The sequence below is a fragment of the Camelus bactrianus genome, chromosome 9 (genome assembly GCF_048773025.1).
Source record: "Camelus bactrianus isolate YW-2024 breed Bactrian camel chromosome 9, ASM4877302v1, whole genome shotgun sequence".
Taxonomy (NCBI): domain Eukaryota; kingdom Metazoa; phylum Chordata; class Mammalia; order Artiodactyla; family Camelidae; genus Camelus; species Camelus bactrianus.
In genome coordinates, this window is record NC_133547.1 from 51,726,961 (window position 1) to 51,750,484 (window position 23,524).

Genomic DNA, 23,524 nt, shown 5'->3' on the forward strand with positions numbered 1-23,524 from the left:
CACCAGTCATCTCCTCAACCAATGAGGTGAGACTCAGATGTCCATGGGGCTCCCAGCACTCTCATGGGACCCGGCTTGCCTGTCTTTCCTGCTTTCTCCATCTCCACCACCAAGCTCCTTCACCTCTGCCCTCGACGCCTGTCTGTCCTGGGACCACGTTCAACTTAAGAGAACCTCCTTTCCTGTACAGACTGCATGCCTCACCACCCTGGTTCTCAGCATCAGGCATCAGGACCAATCCTAGATTCCAGCCCCTTGGCCACCACCAGGCCAGTCAGTGTCCAGCTCCCCACCCCCTACTGTAAAGGAGGATTCCCACCCCAGTCTGTTGTCCTGGTGGTTGTGCAATGAGGCATCTGGCTGTCTGTGAACCGTCTAGCTCTGCCACTCTGTTTTAGTGCCTTAGAAGATCTTCAGAGGAAAGAAGCCATGTAAAATTATAAGAAAGTCTGAACAGACTTTAAAGTTTTTATTATTTTATATTATACCATGCCTTGCATGGAATGACCACAAAGCCACGTGCCTTCTGGGCCATGTAGTTTACTAACAGGGCATGGTTGGGAAAACAAGAAATCATAATCTAGTCCACTGGAGAGAAGGGACGGAAGGAGGGAGAGGAAGGCAAGGAGGAAGGAGCAATGATAAATATTTATCTGTCTCTTTTCCAGTTTATCAGTGGGACCCTGCTTGTCCACGTTGCCCATGAGAGCATGATTATGTGACTTAATGCAATGTCTGATTCATGATCATGGTCTTTATACCAAAGGAAAGGGGATTTCTTAGACGTGCTGGAGCTAATCAATAAATATCTGATAGACTTTCAAACAAGGTTTTTATGGCCAAAATAAAATGAAAGAAAAGATAGTGACAACTCCTATTTCTGTAACTTTGTCTCAAAGCAACCACAGAAAGAATAAGTGCAACATGAAATGAAGGACCACCCCCCCCCCCCCGGCCCCAGGGAGGGACTAGCCTTGAGTTCTGTGAAGCTCTTCTCCAGGTCCCAAGCCTCCACCCGGTCAGGTCTGTGGGGCCACATGGCGGTCTGAAGCCCCATCCTGCTCTTCCCGGGAAGGATGCGTCCCTGTGCCCCAATCTGCATCTGGGATGAATAGCCCATGGAGATCCAGGTGCATCTCGACATCAACAGATGCACGAGCCAATTCTGTAAAAGTTCTGGCATCCAGAACAAGCAGAAAGGGCAGCTTCTGGGGATCGGTGGAGACAATGGCTGATAAGATAATTCCTTTGGGGAAACAAAAAGAGACACTTTGTAAAAGTGCAGTCCTGAACCTCGTCCAGCTGGAGGGATAAGTTTCTCAGCTATGTCTCCCTGTCCTTTGGTAGTAAAAATCTAATCAAAACAGACAGGAAGTGAATTTGATATTCCGTGTGAGCAGAAGGGAAGGGCCAGGGAAATCAGAAAGCTAGGAGTTGGAAGACCTGGTTCCAGGCCTGGCCAGGCCAGTCCCTTCACCTCTCTGAGCTTCAGTCTCTTCATCTGTAGAGTGGGGGTAATCTTCCCCACCCTCAGAGGGTTGCTGAGAGCATCTTACACAGTCAGTTATGAAAGCACTTTGTAAATTATGGCACCCCCTGGAGAATAGCTATTTTCCTACTATTTAGAAACTCTAATTATAGACAATCAGCTTCGATGCTGCACTTAGGCTAATAGACGTCACTCAGCTAAACTAAGACCAGTTGTGCTCAAGTAGCATTTGAATGCATCCAATTCACCTCCTGCATGTGCAGCATGCTAGTAACTCAGCTTCCCTCTCTGTAAAATGGAAATATTCTAAATATTCACTCTTAAGGGATAGAGGCTTAAATGGAAAAATGCACATAAACTTCCAGCCAGTATTTGTGATTCCTCCCAAGGCCCCCTGGGTTTCAGAGGGGTTGAGCAGAGCTGAAGTCAGTTGGGCTTGTATTCAAACCCTACCTCTATACGTCCTGGGTGTGTGACCATGGGGAAGTTGCCTCACTCTCTGAGCCTCTCCTTTGGTGACATGAAGACAATGCTGTTCCCTGCCCACGAGAGAATGTGCAGGATGCACTCGCCCAGCCCAGAGGGAGGCCAGCCTCAGCAGGAGGTGGTACCAACCATCCCACACCTTGGAGAGGACAGTGACACCAGGCTCCCCCACCGCCCTGCCACCCAGCGTGCCATGCCATGCAGGTCGGTAGGAAGACAGGGTCCAGGTAGAAAACTGCTCCCTTTTCACCTGAGGGAAGCAGCTGGCAGGTTCTGCGGGGCAGCCAGCCCTCCCCTGCAGGTGTGGGCAGCCCCACCCAGGGTTCTAGTTACCCTCCTTCACATCCCCAGTGGTGTGGGCAGGGCACTTCTGGGACAAGCGCAGAATCAAGGAAGGAAAGGACTATCCAGTCACGTGGAAACCTAGCCAGGAGAGATGGGCCTCAAGCACTGCTAGGGGCTCTGTGGAAAAGTTACAGGCCAAGGGGGTTAGGAGTATCCGATGCTTTAAGGCTGCTTTGCTTTGTGTCTGTAAGTTAGGGCCTTGGATGTGGACTCATTGTCCTTAAAAGGAATAAAATTTTTCTGCTGATTAAAAAAAGAAAAAAAAAGAATGCCAATACAATGAAGTTTAAAACCAAGATTCCACACTCTAGGAGAGGGTAGGGCTGCTCAGTCAAGGAAGTGGGCTTCTGTGCAGCCAGCAATTCAACCTCCCCAGGAGAGAGGTCTGAATGGCTCCTGCCAGGTGACCTCTAAGCTCGGGGACTATTGGCCTGATGAGAGTGTCTTTGTTTACCTGGGGCCACACCATATAACCTATCCTAATACAGGGATCCAGGAGGAGGCTTTGGGCCACAGGTGTCAGTTCAACTTCCAAGGGGGCTGAAGACTAAAGGTCAACCACGACTGCAGGACCGAGCCCCACACAGGCTCTGACATGAGGCTCAGGTGAGCTTCCCTGGTTGGCCACATTCCGGGAATACTGTTGGGGAAGGTGGCAGGGTCTTTGACTCCCCCAGAGAGGACCCACGGAAACTCCATGCCTGGGACTCTCCCAGATCCTGCCCCACTCACCTCTTCTCTCTCCATCTGTTTCCTCTCGCTGTGATAAACCATAACCATGGGTATCACAGTTCTCAGTTGTGTCCTGTGAGTCTTTCTATGAAAGGTGAGAGTGGTCTTGGGGACCCCTGAACTTGCAGCTGGTATCAGGAGTGGGGGTGGGCTGGGGAACCCCTTCACCCCACAGCAATGGAGCCAGACAAACCTGGGCTGCAAAGCATGACTCTGCCAGCTGCGTGATGGGGGATCACCACCCCCAAACGGTGCCTCTGCTTGGGGGGTGATGACAAGCTCAGCACAGCCTGTGGGCTGCCCCTCCCGGAGCCTTACCATCATCCTCGTCCTGGGCGCCCGGTGTGGGCACAAACAGGGGCTCCGCCGGCCAGCAGTGCTCTTCTCCCCATTTCAAGGATGACTTTGTGAGGACGTCGTATTTTATTATCTGTGCATCCAAAGAGAAGAAACGTGCGATTGATGGGTTGGAGAGCGTGCTAATTCCCTGGGAACAGGAAGGCACCAGGGCGCCAGAGAGAGGGGAGTGAGCCCCTCGACTGCAGACTGACACTGGCGAAGGTAGACCCCAAAGGACGTCTGCCTCTGGTTGGTGTAACAATAACAACAAAAACAGCTGGCTTCCTCCTTCAATTGTGAGCAGAGGTCTTCCCACTGGCACGTGGCTGACACTACATGCTGAATTCTTTTAGAAATAAAAACCTTGGATTTATCTGATATTTGGCACTGTACTGCAATTTTTATATGTGTTAGATAAACTAATGTATTCAATGCAAACCTTTAAAGTATCATATGATTCCTTTGTTGTTTTAAAAGTGTGAGTCCCTGGCCTCTCAAACTCTAATAGGCCTCTTTCCCCTTAGGGTGTGGGATTAGCGGGGAGTCACTGGGGTGTGTGTATGTGTGTGTGGGAAACTTCTTTTACTTTGTACATTTCTGCACTGCTTGCATTAAAAAAAAAAAAGTTTCCATTTTATTACTGAAGAATGAAGACCTTAATGAAAAGTGTTATCTGTATAGCACTGAGCATAGCACCTGGGAAAGAGGAGGTGTTCACCAAATAGTACTTTAAAACCCCAAATAAATTGTCCAAGTTTCAGCTATACCCTCTCTCCTTGAGACAGTGAGTTCTTTGAGGGCAGGAATTGGGATCCCCTGTTCACGTCCTTTTTCCTCAGTGCTACCACTTAGCAGTGTAGTAAACCTGCATCCAGTAAAGAAATCAATGGTAAACTCCAGCCACCGCCTCTTTCCTAACCTGTAAGGTGCAGCTCCCTCTCAGGGACAATCCATCATTCCATCATTGCTTCCAGCATATATTGTCCCAACTGACCTCACTCTCTGACCTACCCCTGCGTCCTGACCTCCATCTTCCAATCAAGTTCATGCAGCCAGAGAACCTGGGAACTCAGCTTTGCAGACAGACACAACTGGGGCAGATGCCCTCCCAGGGGACCAGTACCTTGGTTGGGATGGGGCTCCACTGGACTTCAGCAGCAAAGACGTAGCGGTACCGCTTCCCGTTGTGAGCATAATTGATCCGAGGCAGCTCTAAGCCTAGAGAGAAATGACCTCACTGACAAAGACCCTTCACTGAGCACTGGGACCCCCGTCCTTCGTGTCAGTCTGGGTATCCCTTCCACAAAGACGGCTCCCAAGCCAGGATCCTGAAACTTGATTCAGGCCCTGGCCTGGGTCCAAGGTGGTCCTAGGGCAGGAGGAGGGAACCTCTAATAATTACCCCGGCTCCATTAGAAGCTTCAGGAACAAGATAGACCTGGGTTTTTAAGTGTATAAACATCTTTAATTATCCAAGATAGAAATCAAAGAGAATTGCATGATTAAAATCAGAGGCTACTGCAATTTTTAAAATATCTTTAAAAAAAAAAGTACTTGTATATGTGCACACATGTGTGTGGGTGTGAATAGAAACTTCTGAAGCCGTGGAAAGGAGTGTCAATGGGGAATATTTAAATAAATGTGGTGAAATCATATAATAACATTATATAATGTTTACAAAGAAGTTTAATAATATGGGAAAATGTCCACATAATAAGATAAAGTATTAAAGCCTGCTTATAGAATTATCTCCACTATGTTACAAATGAAGAGGAAAATTTAGAAGCATTGCCAGGGTGATAACTTTCTTATAGTCATTTATAGTTTATATTGTCCATAATGTTTCTCATTATGTGAAATGTTCATTACACCTATTACTTTTGTAATCCAAAAAGCTTTAAAATGCTGTCCATTTCCATGCATATATATCTATATACACCTATTGTGTCAAATCAAATTTCTTTCCTTCTTTTCCTTTTTCTTTTTAGTGGAGGTACTGAGGATTGAACCCAGGACCTTGTGCATGCTAAACATGTGCTACCACTGAGCTATACCCACCCTCTCAAATTAAATTTCTAAGTTCAAATACTGAAGTGAAAGTCCCGCTTATGAAATATTCCAGGTAGCTGGAGCCAAGTGCTGCTGAAAATATAATGTTTAAGAAAAGAAGAAGCAGAGATGGAAATACCTGCCATGTGTGAAGGCCTCTTGGAATGGACCCAGGGCACAAATGGTTATTGGGTTCAGTGGGGAGAGAAGGAGGGTGGACCATTGAGATGGGAAGATGTCTGGTCCCACAGACAAATAAACATGAAACTCCCAAGAGACAAGTCAAGCTGAACGTAAGGACCAGGGACCACCCCCACAAGTAAAGCAGAACAGCATGCCCACTGTTGGCCCCAGAGTAGGCCTGAGACTTCCCGTGATGCTCCTGGGCCCCTCAAACCTGGTCTGGAACACCCCTCTCCTCCACCTTGTAAATGACCAGTTATCAGCACTTGGTTAAGTAAAATATATTCATCCCTGTGAATTCCATGTGGCTATTAAACCCACACTCTTGAAGAACCTTCTGGATGTGGGAAAATTCCCGGGCTACATTCATTAAGTGGAAGAAACCATTTCAGAACATTCTAGATGGTATGGTACGCACCTTGTGTAATGGTAAATGCAGAGGTTAAGGGATTTCAAGCCAGGGTAACCTGGGTTCAGATCCTGGCTCTGCTGCCTGACCTTGGGCAAGTTACTGAATTATTCTCAACTCTGCCATCCTCGGCTCTAGAACATGAGCAGTACATGGCAGTGCCTGCCTCTTTGAGACGTTCTAATCCTGGCTACCTTTAGCCAGACCTTCACTGCAGCCAGGCCCTCAACTAAGCCCCTGATATGCGTGAACTCACCTAATGTGACAAGAACAGGACGGGACTGTTGGGAGGAAAGATGGGAAGTCTGGGGACCCCTAAGAGAGGGCCTGGGAAACACCAAGCAGCCCCTACATGATGGAGACGGTGTGGGTGTTTCCAAAGAGCTGTCACGGGTGGAGGGGTTGAGGTATTGCCTACTGTTCTACTTTACAGTGTTGCCCAAGGACGCTGCAATAAGCCAGAAATCCCTTTTCAGAAACAAAAGGACCACAGTATTTTAAGCCTCCATCTGTCCATACGATGTGACAGGTGAGTGGAGGCGGAAGTTGATGCTTTAAGAACTGGGACGAATATGTCATTTACAAAGACTCCTGGAGGCTGGGGCGCCACACAGAACCCGTCACAGGATCCATGGGATGCTGTCTGCAGAAGTGGTTGTTATGGCAGATCTGAGGTCATCCTAGGAGAGTCCCCAGGACGGTCCCTTCCAGGTGCCTGACCCTGGTAGGGGGCAGTGACGCAGGGAGCAGGGCTTCCAGCTTAGAGCCACACCCCACCACTCCCCAGCTGAGTTCAGGGCAGGTCAGTTCACTCTGCATTTAAGTATTGAGCACAGATGGCTCTAAGCCAGCCTTCTGTCACGTTCCAGCGACAACTCTGAGCACAGAAACACAGTCCCCGCCCTCCCTGGCTTCTATTCTAGGGCAGCGGTTCTCAGTCAGGTTGGAGGCTTGCTGCTCCACATCCTCCAAGGCCCAGGGCAGCCCTCAGCACTAAGAAGGGGCTGGTCCCCGGCCTCAGCAGGGCCTGGGTTGAGAAGCCCTGCTCTGGGCGGGGCGACTTCTCTCCTAGGGGGTTTACCTTCTGGGAGTAGCTCTGGCTTTCTGAGGCCCAGTTTTCTCCTCTGTGAAACGGGGCTGATAGCACCTGTTCTGCAGGGCCTTCTCAATGTGCAAGGGTGGAAATCTGCCTGTGCTGGGCCTGCTCAATAAGGCAGCATTTGAAAGGTCAGCCATGTAAATTCCCATCCAATCACTGCCCCAGTGCCTCCCCAGAAGGGGTGTGAAGATAAAGGAAAGAGAACTGTCCCTAGTTGCTTCCCACTGGGCACCCCGAGAGCCTTCCTCTAGGTCCCTCATCTGTTCATGACTCCTCCGAGTTGGAAGGAGGTGCTGCATAAAGAGGCCTCCATCTTCATGACACTCAGTCCCTTCCCTCCCTAAACACAGGAGAGAGGATGCATTTTACCTTCGAGAAGCAACTCCGGCTGGCAGTAGACTTGGTCATCTTTTTCCTTCAGGGCTCTTGCTGTTGTTGATGGCAGTTTGATTAAATTCGAGCCCACTTCTGCATTCTGAAAGAAATCGTTTTCCAGAAAAATAAAAACTTGCTTTATTGTGTACATTAAAAAAAAATGCTTTAGTGTCTGTCCTCCCACTCTGGCCTCACATTAATCACCGGAAGCAGCTGTTACATTATTGGTATTCTCAGTCAAAAAAGAGGATTGTTGCCTGGAAGTGACTCCCCCAAGTTGGCAGAGCTGGTGGGTGGTAGAAGGGGGGGCCCCTAAACTCCCGGATCTTTTCTTCTACTCTGGGCTGCCTTATCCCTCGCAAGTGAAATTAATGTACTTAGAAGGTCTTGCTTTTAAAATACTGGATGATTTAAATAAAAGGCTGCATCTGTCATTAAAAACATAAACTAACTATACTTCAATAAAAAATATATATATACAAAAAGGTTGTTTTTTATAAGGAGTTCATAATAATGGGAAATACTCATGATGGAATACTGAGTGAAAAAAGCAGCAGAGTAAATTGCATATAGTTTGAGCTCAATCAACCATGTTAAAAAAAAAAAAAGAAATTACATTGAAAATAACCTGGGAGAAATATACCAAACAGTAACAGTGTGGTGTGTGGTGGGGGTATGGGAACTTTAATTTCTTTTTCTATGCTTAATTGTATTTTCAGCATTTGCTCCTATAAAAATGTCTCACTGTTGAAAAGAAAACAAACATACAATAAAAATTACTTGGCAGAAAGATATCTATTAAGGGCATCTCTTGGTCAATCAAACTTTGCCCAGGACCTTGTCATCACCACTGTAAGCAGGAGAGGGATTTATCATAATTCATTATTTATTGAGCATCTACTACTCTCTGTGTCCCCACATACTCGCTGTGGAACTTTGAACAAGTTACTGAGCATCTCTGAAGTTCAGTTTCCCCATCTGTATAACGAGTTAGAGCACAAGCATCGTATAGATAGTATATACATCTCTGAGTTATCACGCAGATTAAATAAAGCAGTGAATGCAGCTGGTTTACAAGAGGGCCTGATTAGCAATAAGTGCTAGGTAAATGTTAGCTGTTGTTGATGTCATTTTATTATTATTATTATTGTTATTGTTATTGTTGTTGTTGTTGTTGTTGTTATTATTATTACTGTCACTACCACTAGCGATGAGTTCAGGTTAGGCCCTGGAAGGAAATTGGGAACAAGACCACAACTCCCTGCATTCATGGAGTTACAGGGGGGAGAATTATTGTTACACCTGACTTTTCATTTAAACTTTTCTCTACTTTCCAAATTTTCCAAAATGGGCTTTCATAATTAAAAAAAAAAAACCTACTTGAATAAGAGTAGTTTTTTACTGGAAGAAGGGGAAATTCACTGATCCTAGAAGTTGGCTCTTTGAGATTTGTTTAGTATAATCCCAATTAACAGAAGAGGAAACTGAGACCCAGGAAGGACAGTGGCTTTCCCTTGGTCAGAAGCAGGGCCCAGACTTCTACACTGTGATTCTTCTGCTCAAAAAGCAAAAGCACTGCAGGCAGCAGGCAAGGCAGGTGCAAAGGCCCTGAGGCCGGCCCATTCCTATCCTGAGACAACTCAGTCTGCAGTGTCTCCAAGGCATCTGTCCCAAGCTGTAATTATCTCCTTTATGGAGATACTTCCTTCTTTTATGCTGTCTTCCCTCTGAAGATGGTGACCAGATTTTATCCAGCACATGGCACATAGTCAGCTCCAAGGAAGTAACTGCTGAAGGAATGAGTAAATGCATGAGTCTGTGAGCTTTTCCTTCAATTCTCAAGGGACAGAATATGTGCCTTGTAAGTGGCTGTAAGAATTAGATAAAGGGCATGAGAAAGTTGTTCTGTGCCCAGCACACAGGGTATCTTATAAGCTGAAGCTCTGAATGCCTCCACCTGTGCGTGCAGCCCCATCAACTGTGAGAGGCCCTGCCTGGTGCCCTGCTGGTCATGAGACAGCCACAGGCCTCTTGTGCATGTCCCGGGCTTGATTCTCAGGGAGTTGTTCTAGAGAGATGTCTTCTAGCTGCAGCCTGAAACTGGTCAGACTGGTTGAGGCATAAGCTGTGAATTTTTCCACACACAGCAATAATGAACATGACTTGGCTGCTTTTGGTGGCTAGTGTGCTCAGCTTGGGGGGAAAAATCGCTCTCCAGCCAGAATTCAACAAAATCCTGTGGCCTGGCTTTGAAATCCCTCAACTCTGGAGAACTCCCATGAGAAGTCGTAATCTTGAGAAACACTGGCTTTGGAGTTAGGCACACCTGGGTGTGAAATCTGACTCTATAGCTTTCGACGTGAACTCGAGCAGACCTCCCTGAGCCTATGTAAACTTGAGCCTGCTTCCTTATTTGCAAAACAGGGGGCAATGGGTAACTTTTCGACAGGTGGCCAGTACAAGTGAGATTGCTTACACCTGCGTCTGAGGAGTGTGGTTAGGATTAAATTAAATAATGGTTATGAAAACACCTGGTCCTGGGCCAGACCCACCATAGTTAGTAACTGGGAGCCAGACAGACATGCATTCAAACCCCAGCTCAGAGACCACGGATGATTCTGTGATGTTGGGCACGTTAGTTTCTTTCTCATCTGTAGTCATGGGGACCATAAATAACTCTGAGGACTGTCACATAGATAAGGTGAGAAGTATGGAAAGCATTTGAGAGTGGGTTTAGAATTCCAGGACTCCTTGGCCTTCTGAGCCAGATTTGAGTGGCAGAAACAGGGTGGGCCTGGGATCCCCACCTAAAACCTTGCCTTCCAACCGCACAGAGGCCCCAGCCAGCCCTGGCCTACCTTGTGGGCTGGAGGCCGGTGCACCAGCAGCACATCCTGCCCTTAAGAGGACAGGCAGGCGTGGCAGGCAGGCTAGGGGCATGTGTGCAGGGAATTCAGGGATCCCAGTTAGCCAGTCATGGTTGGGGTCGGGAGGATGCTGCTCTGGGTGGGCACACTGTGGCCCTGTGAGCTCCTCACCCTGTGGAGAAGCGACATGGCTGGAGAAAGGCCAAATCAGGATCCCCAAAGTACCAAGGCCAGAGCAGGGGCCCCTCTGGGTCTAAGAACAGAAAAGGCACCTAACATAGGACCTGGCACAGAGTGAGTTCTGGAGAAATGGCGGCTTCTCTTATTATTGGGTCTTCATTTTTGCATTTGAGGACAAGATGAAAACCAAATCTACTGAGCCAGGAGTTGAAGCCACCCTTTCTAGGCCCAAGATGCCAGCCCTAGCCCATTCCTGGAGGCAGCACACGGAGCCCTGCCTGACGAGACCATGGCGGCTGGCTGGCACTGTCTGCACCACCCACGTCCCTTGCGGCCTGCCCTGCCCCGCCTTAACCAACCCCCACGCCTGCCTATACAAACAGACCGAGGGTGCCAATGGGCCTGTCCTGCCCTTGACCCCAACTGGCCCAAACACAAGAGAATCTGGGGCAGTTGGGAGGCCCCTGGCTTCTGAACATGCTTCACTAGGGCCCTTTCTATGTGGAAGGCACTCTCTACATGGAAAATATTCCAAAGGCTAAAGGAATACCTTGTGCCCTTTGAGAGACCTTGCTTCACCTTTTTCATTCATTCATGTAAAATATTTAAGGGCTTAGTGAGAACCCTCTCTGTGCTGGACCCTGTGATTGGCACAGGGGATAAACTGCTAATGAGACGCAGAGTCCCGGCCCGCTGGGAGCTTTCACTGGAAGAGGTGACTGAACAAGTTCGCTGCACCTGAGATCAGTGTGAGCCAAGAGCTGCAGGAGCCATCAGAATATACAAACTTGTTGAAGGAGCTGCGACCAGACCAGAAAGATGAACAGCAATTTGCTCCCTGGCTGGGAATTAGAATCCCTCACACCGGGAGGGTGGTGTCTGAGCCACAGCCACCCCTGTACCCCTCCCCGGAGGTTCTGCCTTCACTATGCTGGTCCCAGAGGCCCCAGATGAATCCAACCTGCACAGCTGGGACAGGTGTGAAAGTCTAGCGGGAAGAGAACCGGGTTGCAGGCAGAGGGAAAGCCATGTGCCAAGGCCTCAGAATGAAAGGCATTTGAGAAAGGGCGGCATCGCCCAAGACCCTTCCCTAATGAGCCTTTGGATGGGGTGGAATTGGAGCCACCGGATCTGGACACATAGGCCGTGTCCGCCTGCTCGACTTTCCCATCTAAACAGGCAGGTGGGGCAACTTGAAAGTGAAGCAAGGAGATGTTTTTAAGGGACAATAAATAGCAATTAAAAAGCGTGGCCAGAGCTGTCCTTCCCAGCACTCACTCTGCCTCGCTGGTTTCAAAGCAGCAGGTGGCTCATGTGGCGCCTTTTTAAAATACACGTGCAAAACTTCTTAGCTTGGCTCCAAGGAAGCAAACCATTTCTGGAGCTGGAGAAAAGGTCATAAAATCTCATGGTGTGTGGGCAGCGGGAGGGAGTGCTCCCTTTTTGTCATCACCCTCAGGCTGAGGTCTCTGTGAGGCAGGGGCCGGGTCTCGGGATTTGCCACCTGTGTGCCCTGTGACACCCTCCTTGCATCCTGGACCCAGGAGACGCTCCAGGGCATTGCACCGTGGGACTCCCCAGAGCAGGGGGCGCAGGGGCCCAGGCTCAGACGATGATTTTGTGGGACATGGCTGTTCACTCAATAGCCCTGAATCACAGGGGAAGAAAGTTAATCCCCTGTTCTCTTCCAATCATTCTCACTGGGTCAAGGAGAGTCTCAGGTGCCACTATGTCTTTAACACCTAATGCTTTTTCAATGTTCTCTTGACCAGAGAGACCAGGTCTTGGCAAGAGCAACAGCATCAGACAAGAGGTTAAGACCTGTGCTTTATCTCCAAGGCTTCAAGCTCACACACTCTGCTGGCTTCACATGAGGTTGTGATTTGTTTGCTTTCAAATGACTTAAGGAAAGAGTGAGTTAATTTACAAGAAAACAAGATTTTGTAAATGTTAGAGGTGATAGGAAATAGGGTGAAAATCAAGACAGAGACACACAGATGACTGTGGATGAGGCAATGCTGGAGAGAGGGAGAAGGGCTCAACTCTGGAGCTGGACAAAGTTGGGTTCAAATGCAGGTCCCTGGCCTGCTGGTTGGGAGGTACCTGAACTCCTGAATCAAGGAGCTGGGAGAGTGGTCCCGAGAGAGGTTAGGGTGACCCGTCTGGGGTTATTCCCAGGAGTTAGGACTGCTGGGGAGATCAGCAGAGTTATACCCTTTACCAGCTACAAGGATGGGTTTAAAGCAAATCTTGGCTCTGCCATTGGGCCGTTTGACCATGGGCACATTCCTTAACCTCTCTGAGCCTCAGTTTCTTCATCTATAAAAGGAGGCTGACATGAGGATCTCTCCCATAGGTTGTTTTGCTCATTAAATGAGGTAAGGAAAGTAAAATGCTTAGCGAAGTACCTGGCATGTGAGAGAATTCCGTAAAGATGAGCCATCAAAACTGAATTGAATTGAATTCAGTTTCGTTTAAATTAATTAAGTCATGAAGTCAGTGAGTTCTGGAGCCAGAAGCCTCTGTAGCCTCCAAAACCATGCCCAGAGCCTTGGCAGCATCACCCTAATTGAGGGTAATGTCTGGCCTAGTGGTCGTTTTTCACTTAAGAACCAGGTTGTTCAACATCCAGGAACTGGGGAAGCAAGTGGTGATGAATCCCCACCACGGACTGCCAGGAATATGTTTAAAATGATGTCACAGAAGAGTATTTAATGCCATGGAGCGATGTTTAGATATACAAATAGGTAGAAAGAGCAGTACACACAATAGTACGTACCTATTCAGCCACGAAAAAAAATGAGGTACTGATACTCGCTACAACACTGATGAACTCTGAAAACATGCTAAGAGAAAGAAGCCAGCCAAAAAAGAGTGCATCTTGTATGATTCCACTTGCATGAAAAGTTTAGAAAGGGCAAATCCTCAGAGACAGAAAGTAGATCAGTGGTTCCCTGGGACTGGGGGATGAAGGGGTTGGTGGGGGACTGATGGCTAAAGGGTACAAGGTTTCTTTTGGGGGAAAGGAAAATGTTTTAAAATCAATTGTGCTGATGGTTGTACAATTCTGTGAATGAATACACTAAGCCACTGAATTACACTCTTTGAGTGAAAATGGGTGAATAGTATGGTATGTGAATTATATTTCATTAAAGTTATGAAAAATTATGTACTGTATGATTTTCTCCTCTAAAATTAGGAAATACATATTTATATATATTTATTATATGTTATATAGTTCTTAATTTTAGAGAAAAAATCACACGGTACATGATTTTTAATGGCTTTGGGACATACTGATATGCATATACTATATACTTATATATCAATATATTAATGTGTATGTATGTCTTTCTGTCTGTCTACCTACCTATCTATGGACAGAGAGAGACTTGGGAAGCAACACAAACATATCCACAATGGGTTTATGGTGATTTTTTCCCCTTTTTACTTAATCTATACTTTCTAAAGTTTCTACCATGAATATGCACGCCATTTGGAAAAATAATAAAAGCGCTTTCTGTCTTTCTTTAAGAACAGCTCATTTTGGATTTCAATGTCAATGAAATTAGGGCCAAAGTCACTTCCTATGTGGGTTTACGTCTCCCAGGACTTGAGCCGTTACCTTGTCCACGTGGAGGGGCACTGCGAACCTCTTGAGGGTGGGGACGGAGGTGAGCCTGGAGTTATCCTTGAAGTTCTGGTTCAGGTTGGCCAAGTAGAAGAGCTGGTAAAGGCTGCTGTCCCCGTAGGCGATGACGTCAAACAGAAGGCAGCCGTCCTCTTCGTAGGCATTGACGTGATGAAAGATCACCATGGGGTCCATGTAAAACTTGGTCAGCATGGGCTTCCTGGTCCTCTGGTCAATGATGTGAATGTAAGTCTGAAAGGAGATACGCACCAGCTGTCCCTCGGCCGGCCGTGCACCACGGTATCACATCGGGTAGGGGACAAGACCCAGCCCTGCCGTCCATTTGCTCATGACCCTGGAGTGTCCCCTCCCCTTTCAGCCTCTCTGTCTCACCTCCAGGGTGCTGGCCACTCAGGAGCACGGAGGGAGGAGGGGAGCTCTGCAGGTGGGACCTCTGCCTCGCCAGCAGGACAGTGTCTGGGGGAGGCCCCCGAGAGTGCACTTCTCCCCCACCTCCACTTGACTGTGACTCCAGGGGGCAGCGACCAGCCAGCTCCCTGGCAATGGCCAAAGTGGGGAGAACCAATTGGGTTCGAGCCCTCAAACCTCCTCAGGTTGCCTCCACAGCCAGGGCACCTGAAACCGCTCCTGGGTCCCCTCTCCTGACCTTTGGCCGCTGCCTGAGTTTTCAGGTTTGCTGAGATGCCGTTTCCCCAGTAAGCCGGCTGCCCTGGAGGGCTGCAGTGCTGAGTGACCGGTCAGTCAAGGAGCCCATGTGGGTGCTGGCTCATTAGGCCTCTGCACACACCTCTGGGTGTCACAGCTGGTATCACTCAGGGTGGCAATTAGCCGTATCTGCAGCCCAGTTGCCTAATCCAAGGGGGAAGGGGTGTTTTCTTGTTTTTGGCAGCTCTGGCCCAACCATCCTCCTCCTGAAAGGAGGGAGGGGCCACTCCAGGCTGTCCTTTCCCCACTTCCTCTGGCTTCTTGCCTCTTCCTCCCTTTTTGAGGCTTTCCTTTCCCATAAACCTAGTCCTGGATCAGCCTCAGGGATGGTGGTTTCCAAAGTCCTTCCTCGGGCTCTCTGCCCTGCTCTGCCCTGGGGGGGCTCTCCCCTCACTGTGGGACTCTCCAGGACCAGGGGCTGCAGACTGGAGACCCTGATGCACCTGCCAGCGGGACGACCCTGGTTCTGCAGCACAAGCCCACTTCAGCTGGCTGCCTGCTGGCCCCGTGCCCAGCTGTTCACCCCACAAATATATGTAGAGGGCCTACAGCATGTCACACAATTTGGGGGCAGCTGGAGAGACAAATAAAACCAAGCCCTGACTTTTATGGAGTTCATTTTGCAGTGGGGCTGAGGCCAACTGTCAGTAATCAAATATACATGTCAAGTATGACTGATGAGCAAAACTGAGAAAATGAAGGTAGGGGGCGGAAGAGTCCGTGATAGGAGGACCTCAGGGATGGGGGGCGTAGAGCGAGACCTAGATTAACTGAGGGAGGAAGCCATCTGGGGAAGAACAGGATAGAAAATGCAAAGGCCCTGAGGCAGCAACATGTTTGACTGGTTTGATACCGGAGGCGGCTGCCTGAGCAGGGATGAAGGATGAGGGCATGTGGGCCTTCACAGGCTGGTGAGTGAAGCCTTTGGATCTTATTCTGAGGAAGATGGGAAATCACAAAAGGGTTCTGAGCAGAGGAGGGACCTCACCTAACCCCTTTGTTTCCTTGAACACTTCACTCTCCTCCCTGAGAAGAAAGGCCTCAAAGAGGTGGCCAGACTCAAACAGGACATATATTTGTGTGCATGAAGATGCACACTTGGTGCACAGAAACAGAAGGGTGTCAGATGGATGGTTGTGGTGCCCTTTGGAGAGGGGGCTGGGTGGGGAGGGGGGAGTGGGGACAGGGAGGTGGGAAGGGGACCTGCTAGGGTACGTTCTACACTTGTGTGCTATTTGAATAGATGACAGTGAGAATTTCTTGATTACTTTTCACAAATGAGAACAGCAAAAAAATACATACATACACATATACATGAACACATATATTGATATACACGTGTATACACACAGATAACACATACACAGGAAGATCCGTATGTGCACATACTTGCACACGTCCATGCATGCATACATACGCTTGGAGCACTCCACTCAGGTTTCCCCAAAGTGAAGATGTTTCTGTTACACCATCCAGTGGGACACTCTATCACTAATGTGATGTCTAAATAATCTACAGCACCCTCTCCCTGGCTCCTGACAGTGACTGCAGGGAGGCTGAAAGGGCCTTGGCGATGGACGGTGGAGGCTGGAGGAACCCAGGCATCAATCAGGCCTGAGCAGCAGTCCCGTCATTGTTGAGGAGTGGGGACCGCCTCAGCTGGTGTCCCTAAGCTCTTCTCGGGATAGTCTGATCTATTGACCTATGCACGTGGGGTCATAAAGGCCCGGCCCCTTGCCCTAACTTGAGACCACTCTGAAGGATCATCCCGGCTTCAGAACTCTCTGGAAGGTTGGCTGATGCCTCTGGGGAGACTGCATGGTAGCTCACTGCCTCCCTCCGTAAGCCGCCTCCTGCCTGCTGACCTCCACCCTCCACTCTGACCATCCTCCTGCGGGGACAGGGGGTTGCAGCCCGGCCTTACCTTGTCCTCCCCATGGAAAGCCAGGCAGGAAGCCCAGCTTACTCCCCGGATGTAGGCAGTTGCCATCTTGAGGATATCCATCCTGAAAGGCTGCTCGAGGAAGATGATGTAGTTCTCTGTGATTCCGAAGCTGTGGTAATAGCTCGGGGAGAGGAGGGAGCGGGCGGTGATGGAGCAGAACACCTCCGTGTGCTTCAGGGGCTTCTGGCCCTTCTTCCCTGCCCCTGAAGAGAAGCGAGCCTCAGGAACAGCGCAGGACCGGAACAGCAAGGCCACCGTCTCCTGCAGCCGAGCCCTCAAACCCACCCAGCCGCTGAGAAGACAAGCAAATGGGTGCAAGGACTGCTGCCTAGCCCACCCAGGGACAGGGCCCTTCCCACGCAGGCCCACTCCTGTGAAATCTGGTTCGGCGTCCGAATCCATCGTATCACCGGGCCTCTGGGCCTCGGGACCACTAGGTCTCTGGGCCAGGCATCAGCCACTCTGGCCTGGAGCTAACCTAGCTTCTGCCTGCTTTTATAAAAAACGTTGATCTGGAACATGGCCACACTGCCTCCTTCCTGCAGGGCCCATGACTGCTTTGCTTTTGAGATTCAGAGTTGAGCAGATGAAACACAGACAATACAGCCAGCAAAACCTCAAATATTTATTCTGGGGCCCTTTATAGAAGATGTTTGCCAACCCCTGCTTGGAGCAATGCTCCTTAAACTTTCCCATGTACAGATTATCTGGAGGTCATGACAAAATGTGGAGTCTGACTCAGCCTGTGGGGCTGAGGCCTGAGGCTCTGCATTTCCGTCCAGCTCCTGGGTGACAGGCCAGCTTCCCAGGCTTAAGCTTTGATACTTTGCTGAGAACCATCATGTGACACGTATTTCACAGGGTTTCCACGAGTTTCTCTTGGCACTGCCTGTTCTGAAATACCTGGAAATGGGCCTAAGTGCCTATGGTGACAGTCAAGGTTGGCTGTACCATTCCCATTTTACAGACGGGAAACTAAGGCTTGGTGGGACGGTCCATCATTATGGCCAAAAGCACAGGGTGAAGCCAAGACGACACAGCCCCTGAGCCTGGCTATCTCCTCTGTCATTAGGAGTTCTCCCCCTCAGAGGCAAAGGACAGACTGAAGGAAATACCGCAGGAGTCCAAGTACCTTGCCCAGCGCCCTAACAGGAAGGTGCTGAGGACTGTTCAGCTTTCTTATTCCCCTGCAAGTATGAGTCATCTGCTGGCCAAAAGGCCTCCCCACCCAGGCCCGGGGCTGGGTTATAATGAGTTACCTGCAAGCGTCCCCACCTTTCTTGTGGCCACCTGCACACCCTGTAAACAGCTGGCTGGTGGGAGGGATGCTGCGGGGTTGTGGAGTAGTTCTTTTCCTCACAAAACAAATGGAACACAAAGCAAACTGAAAGGAAGGGCACCCCGGCCTGGGAGGCAGGAGACAGATGTGAACCCCAGCGAAGCCACCAGCCTGGAGCAGGTGTGTGGAAGGTACCTGCTTCCTGATGTTGTGGCTCCTGTGAGCTGTGTGACCAGGCACGTCACCTGATCCCCCTGGGGCTCCTGGTCCTCCTCTGTAACATGAGGTGGCAAACTCAGATGCCTGGACCACCCCCATCTCTGACATTCTAGGATTCTGAGCCAGACCCTATGTCCCTTTATTGGCTTAATTAATGGGAGTTCCATTTAATAAGAATACTCTTTGTACCCTGACCTTTGGGGCTCGCATTGGCCAGCAGAGCCTGGAACTTCTCGGGAGGCTCTATAGGACTGTGGGGGAGAGGGGCCAGCAGGGATCACAGATGGAAACCCATCTTCTTAGACCAGAAGGTCTGGCCAAGCACCTTTGTCATTATGCACTGTCTCCTGAGCCCTGAGCAGCCAACCTCGGAGGCCTGGTCTCCTGGGTGTGGTTCCCAAGAGGGTCCTGGACAAATAATGGCTAGGAGCCCCACCCTCCTCCCCCTCAGGAACATGCAATCACAATCATCCTGGGCTCTGGGCCAGGTTTCCGGCCCTAAATGGAGGAGGTCCAGAAGGCCCGGAGAACAGGGTGGGGATCTGGAGTGGATCCCAGCAGGGCTGAGCTCCCTGAACAGCCCTGGGAGCCAGGCTTCAGGGACTGGGATGAAAGCGGGCAGCATAGCCCTGGCATATGAAGGTTTGTCAGAGAACTGAAAAATGAATGAATGAAAGGAAGGATGGATGGATAGGTGGATGGGTAGGTGGAAGGATGGATGGATGGACGATGAACAGATTAATGAATGGACTGATAGGTAGATGATTAAGGAAAAATGGGTAAATTAATGCATTAATGAACAGAAATCTAAAGAGAAGGAGGTTGGAATAGTAAAGTGATTCATGTTTTCCAAAAGGAAGCCCAGTGTCATCTCTTTTCTCCCAAGAAAGAAAAGTGAGTTCATGGTCCTCTGAATCGTCTATGAAGGCCAGTGTCAGGTTGAGTTTTATGTTACTGACCAAAATCAGAACTCTTCCAAAGGAGCTGCCCTTGGTGTTTGGGCTTTACTAACAGAACGACCCATTTGGTACCCCAGAGTGACCCACCTGGTACCGTGGCAGGGATCTTAAAGATCACATATTTCGTCTTCCCCTTGTCCACGATGGAGGTGCCTATGTTGAGAACATTTCCAGCTGCGTCATAATGAGGATGCGACGTTGCCAGATTTACAGCCACGTATTTACGATAATCAACCTGCAAAATGTGACAGCCACCTGGTTTTAAAAGGGGAAGAGGGTGAAATCCTGTGAAATGCTGGCTGATTCCAGGTTCTGAGAGATGATGGTTATTTCTGCACATCTCCTGATTGGAAAATAAGGCAGACATCACCTTTAGAGAAGATGTTTCCTTGTGACCTGATATAACCTTACGGGGCCTCTCACGGCAAATAGGTCACAGGGGACTTGGACAGGTATGTGTGTTTTCTGTGACAGCTGTTCCTATCCTGCTGCCTAGCCCCGCTGGAGTCCTCAGCGTGGAAACCGGATGCCTCACTGCAGAGAGCTCCAAGCAACAATTAGGGAAGAGAGGCAGCCTTAGGGCTGATCTTGGCCACTTCTCTGTGTCATTCTGGTGAAGTCATTTAAATTTTCCCCTTTCGTGTTCCACAGTGGCTTCTCTCATAGGGTTATTCTGGGAACGGAGAGATTACAAAGGCATTTGGTCAAAAGGAAACTTGACTAATGAGCTCAGTGATGACCTCCACTCCGAACAGGCCACAACCTTAGAACAACGGGGTGGCCGAGCAACCGTCTGCTCTTTGTCCCCCAGAATAGCACAACCTCTGGCCAAAAGTCAGGCGATGCCTGTTCTCTCCTAGTATTTCCTCTCTGCAGCTCTGTGGAAAGCGTACATCAGTTGGACCTATGCCACCTCGCTTAGAAGGAGCTGAACGTAATTTCACAGCTAAGAAAAGCACTCCCTCTAACAGAGTGTTAAAATGCACTGCACAGACATCGAGGCTTTGAACAGCCAGCTGGAGAAAACTGAAAGTGGGTCTATTGATCTTCATGAAAATGTTGACTTCATTCTGCCCAGAAAAGGTAGCTGCTTGGGCATTGATTTTTGTACCCTTGCTGTCTGCCTAATGTCTCCTTCTTCAGGTCAATACAAGGGTGGGCTGCTGTGAGTCCCGGGCCATCCAGCCCAGTTATTCGTCATAGTTCCACTGAGCTACGGACACTGTTAGTGACTGAATTAAGTCTTCCAACAAGAGGTTGTAGTCCTAACCCTCATACCTATTTTAAGAAATAGGGTCTGTGTAAAAGTAATCAAGTTAAAACGAGGTCATCCTGGTTTAGGGTGAGTCATCATGCAATGATCTGTATCTTTGCAAGAGATTGGAGTGAGACACCTATAAACCAACGAGCAACCAGGCAGAAACTGGAAGAGGCAGGGAAGGACCTTCCTTAGAAACTTGAGAGAGAGAACATGGCCCTGCTGACACCATGGTTTCAGACTTCCAGCCTCCAGAACTGTGAGGGAATACATTTCTGCTGTTTTAAGCCACCTAGTTTGTGTCACTTTGTTACGGGAGTCCTAGGAATGAATGCAAACGTGAAGATGAAAAGACACAGTCCCTGCCATAAGGAAGCCTAGAATCTAGTGCTAAGTGCTGAGCAGGTGGAGCCCAAGACCCAAGGGCATCAGAGGAGTGTTCCTCCGAGAGTTCCTGCAGGCTTCCTGGCCTCACCGAGAGGGTCCCTTTTGAAAGCCAGGAAGCGAGGCTGGTTGTAGATTTGCTGATACCTTCTCCAGGGTTTCCAGGGTCTGTGGGTTGATTTTCCTGATGTAGTTGGTCTCTGTGGTCGCATAGAAGTCTTCTCCGCACCTCATGATGTTGATCAGGCAGTTGTCTGTGAAGTCAGGGATGGTGTGGGACAGGTAGGAGAAAGCCCTGTTGGGGAGAGCAAATCAGTGGGGCCAAGGGCTGTGTCCCCCCAGCTGGGAAGTTCTCGAGATGGTTTTAGTTTTCCTACCACTTAAAACACCCTACTTCAGTGAAGGGAAGAAAAAGTACCGGGTCCCAGTGGGTCACTTGAGAACTTCAGAGGACTCAGATAACCAGGCCACCCAAAGATACCACCACACTGAATCGGCTAAGAAGGCAGTCAGCTGGGACACGATGGCTGCCAGATGAGCCCTCCTGGGATCCCCAAATCCAGAGGTCTCACACCAGAGCCATGAAGAGCTGGTGAGTTGTTCTGAAGTATTTTAACAAGCTATACAGAAACCATACACGTGCCCATAGTGGCCCCCCAATAACTAGCAAAACAGCTAATCTCTGCTTTGGACAGGAATATGAGTCCACCCTGGTTACTTCGAACATGTCCAGGAAATTAGTTAGCTAGTTTTTTTTTTTTTTAAAGGAAAGCGAACTAATTATGAGTTAAGAACTGATCATTTGTTTAGAAGGCTAGCTCATAGGAGGAAGGCAAGCTCACAAGAGGAACGCAAGTCCTGGATCCATGTACTGGTTAGTGTTCCCCCTACTGGCAAACAGTGTAATAGCAAGGATGCCCCACAGACTGTGGTTTTAAATTCCTTCCCTCCCGCTCCTTCTTGGCTCTACCCCCATTTGCAAATAGGAGTTCCCTACTTGCTGTGTGCCAGCCCAAGCACTGGATACTGGGACTGGAGAGATGATGTCAGCTCTGGAAAAGCAGAAGCAATCTTCCCTCTCTGGGCAGTCTACCCCTAAGACATTTCACAACCCTTCTACGTCTCAAGAGTATCTCAAAGGAGATACTGACTGCTAGCGTCATTCCCTGGCCAACAATTTAATGGCTGCAAACGTAATACGTTCATAACCCAGATGATTTTAAATGTCTACAACGGAAACTCTTCCCCTACCCTTTCCCTCATTTGTCAGTTCCCCACCTCCTTCATACATCCTTCCAGGGTTGCTGCACATGCAAGTAAAAATAAATCTAGATTTCCTCCTGCCTTCTTACACAGATCAGAGTATATTATATGCTCTTTGTACACTTTGCTTTTTTTTCCCCCTCCCACTTAGCAGTGTAGCTTGGAAATCTGTCATTCGGTCCAGAGAGAGCATCCTCATTCCTTTTTATATCTGCCTGGTGTTTTCTTGTACGGTGTTGCTGTGATTTATTTAACCACTCCCCTGTTGATGAACATTGGAGTTGTTTTCTGTTCCTCATTAAAACAAATAATTCAGCCACGAATAACCCTATAAGTTTGTCCTTTCACACACAAGCCAAGTATATCTCTGAACTGAAGGGAACGTGCATTTGTAATTTTGATAGTTAATTTCAAAATGCTCTCCTGCCAGCCTTGTGTCAGAATACCTAATCATCTATCAGATACTCTTTGCCTCTCTTGCTATCAGTGATTAAGAATCTTGTAGCAAATGTGGTCAAAGGCCAGTCATGGGACATTTTACATCTACCCTAAAGACAACCATTGGAGAAGCAAACATGGATTGTTTTGACCATCCAGGATATCGGAAAGCAGGACCAGATTCAAAATGGACGATTACTTGGAAAATATGTTTTTGCAGGGGTCCGGATAGGCCATTGTCCCAAATTCTGACACCACAATTCTGTTGGCTTCAATGTTAGAGTTGTAAGTATCGCTTCTCAGGTATTTGCTCCTGTAATAGACTTCACCTGAAAGAGAAGAAGCAGACTCGTCCCAGAGTGATATCTTTACAGGGCTCTGAAGCTCATTTCAGCCACTCTAGGGATTTGACCAGGGGTGGGGGAGTGGGGGATTGATGAGGGGCACTAGGATAGTCCCTCAAACATGTGTGCCGGATACAACAAGCACTTGGCGTGAACTCTCACACACACTTTGGCAAGGCTGAGTGAAACTCTCAACAACAAGGCAAGGTAGGTATTCCCATTCTCAGCTCCGTCCTGCGTGAGGGAACTGAGGCTCAGAAACGTTGCATCGCCTAGTCCGGCATCACCCAGAGAGGTGCTGACCCAGGCCATCGACCATCCCTTCCACCGCGTTGGTATCCCTCCAGGTAAGGTCCAGATTTGGAGGACTGGTCCAGAAGGCCCTGTATTTGGGCTGGGTTCCCCCAGGGCCCTATTCAGTTCTGGGAGCCCTTTGTCGACAATTCATCCTCTGTAGTAACATTCGCTGTCTACTGCAAACAGGGGGCACTCTTACAACCAATTCTGCACACAGTAGGGGGTCAG

At 48.9% G+C, this 23,524-nt stretch overlaps 1 protein-coding gene across 2 annotated transcripts in view; it reads right to left on the reverse strand.

Annotated features, from left to right (window-relative positions):
* Window positions 1-454: 454 nt before the first annotated feature.
* The window catches only part of BCO1 (beta-carotene oxygenase 1), a 33,902-nt gene continuing 10,832 nt past the window's right edge, over window positions 455-23,524 (reverse strand). Inside the window, exons 3-11 of one of the 2 annotated variants that reach the window (XM_010967554.3) lie at window positions 22,855-22,984; window positions 21,102-21,249; window positions 19,400-19,547; window positions 16,835-17,058; window positions 14,179-14,436; window positions 7,501-7,606; window positions 4,515-4,609; window positions 3,371-3,482; window positions 455-1,246 (exon numbers count right to left, since the gene is read on the reverse strand). In XM_010967554.3, the coding sequence (XP_010965856.2) occupies window positions 1,020-1,246; window positions 3,371-3,482; window positions 4,515-4,609; window positions 7,501-7,606; window positions 14,179-14,436; window positions 16,835-17,058; window positions 19,400-19,547; window positions 21,102-21,249; window positions 22,855-22,984 (1,448 nt within the window). In that variant the 3' untranslated portion in view covers window positions 455-1,019. Of the gene's footprint in view, window positions 1,247-1,308; window positions 2,029-3,370; window positions 3,483-4,514; window positions 4,610-7,500; window positions 7,607-14,178; window positions 14,437-16,834; window positions 17,059-19,399; window positions 19,548-21,101; window positions 21,250-22,854; window positions 22,985-23,524 lie in introns of those variants that run through there. The other variant, XM_045505369.2, reaches the window with a different exon arrangement.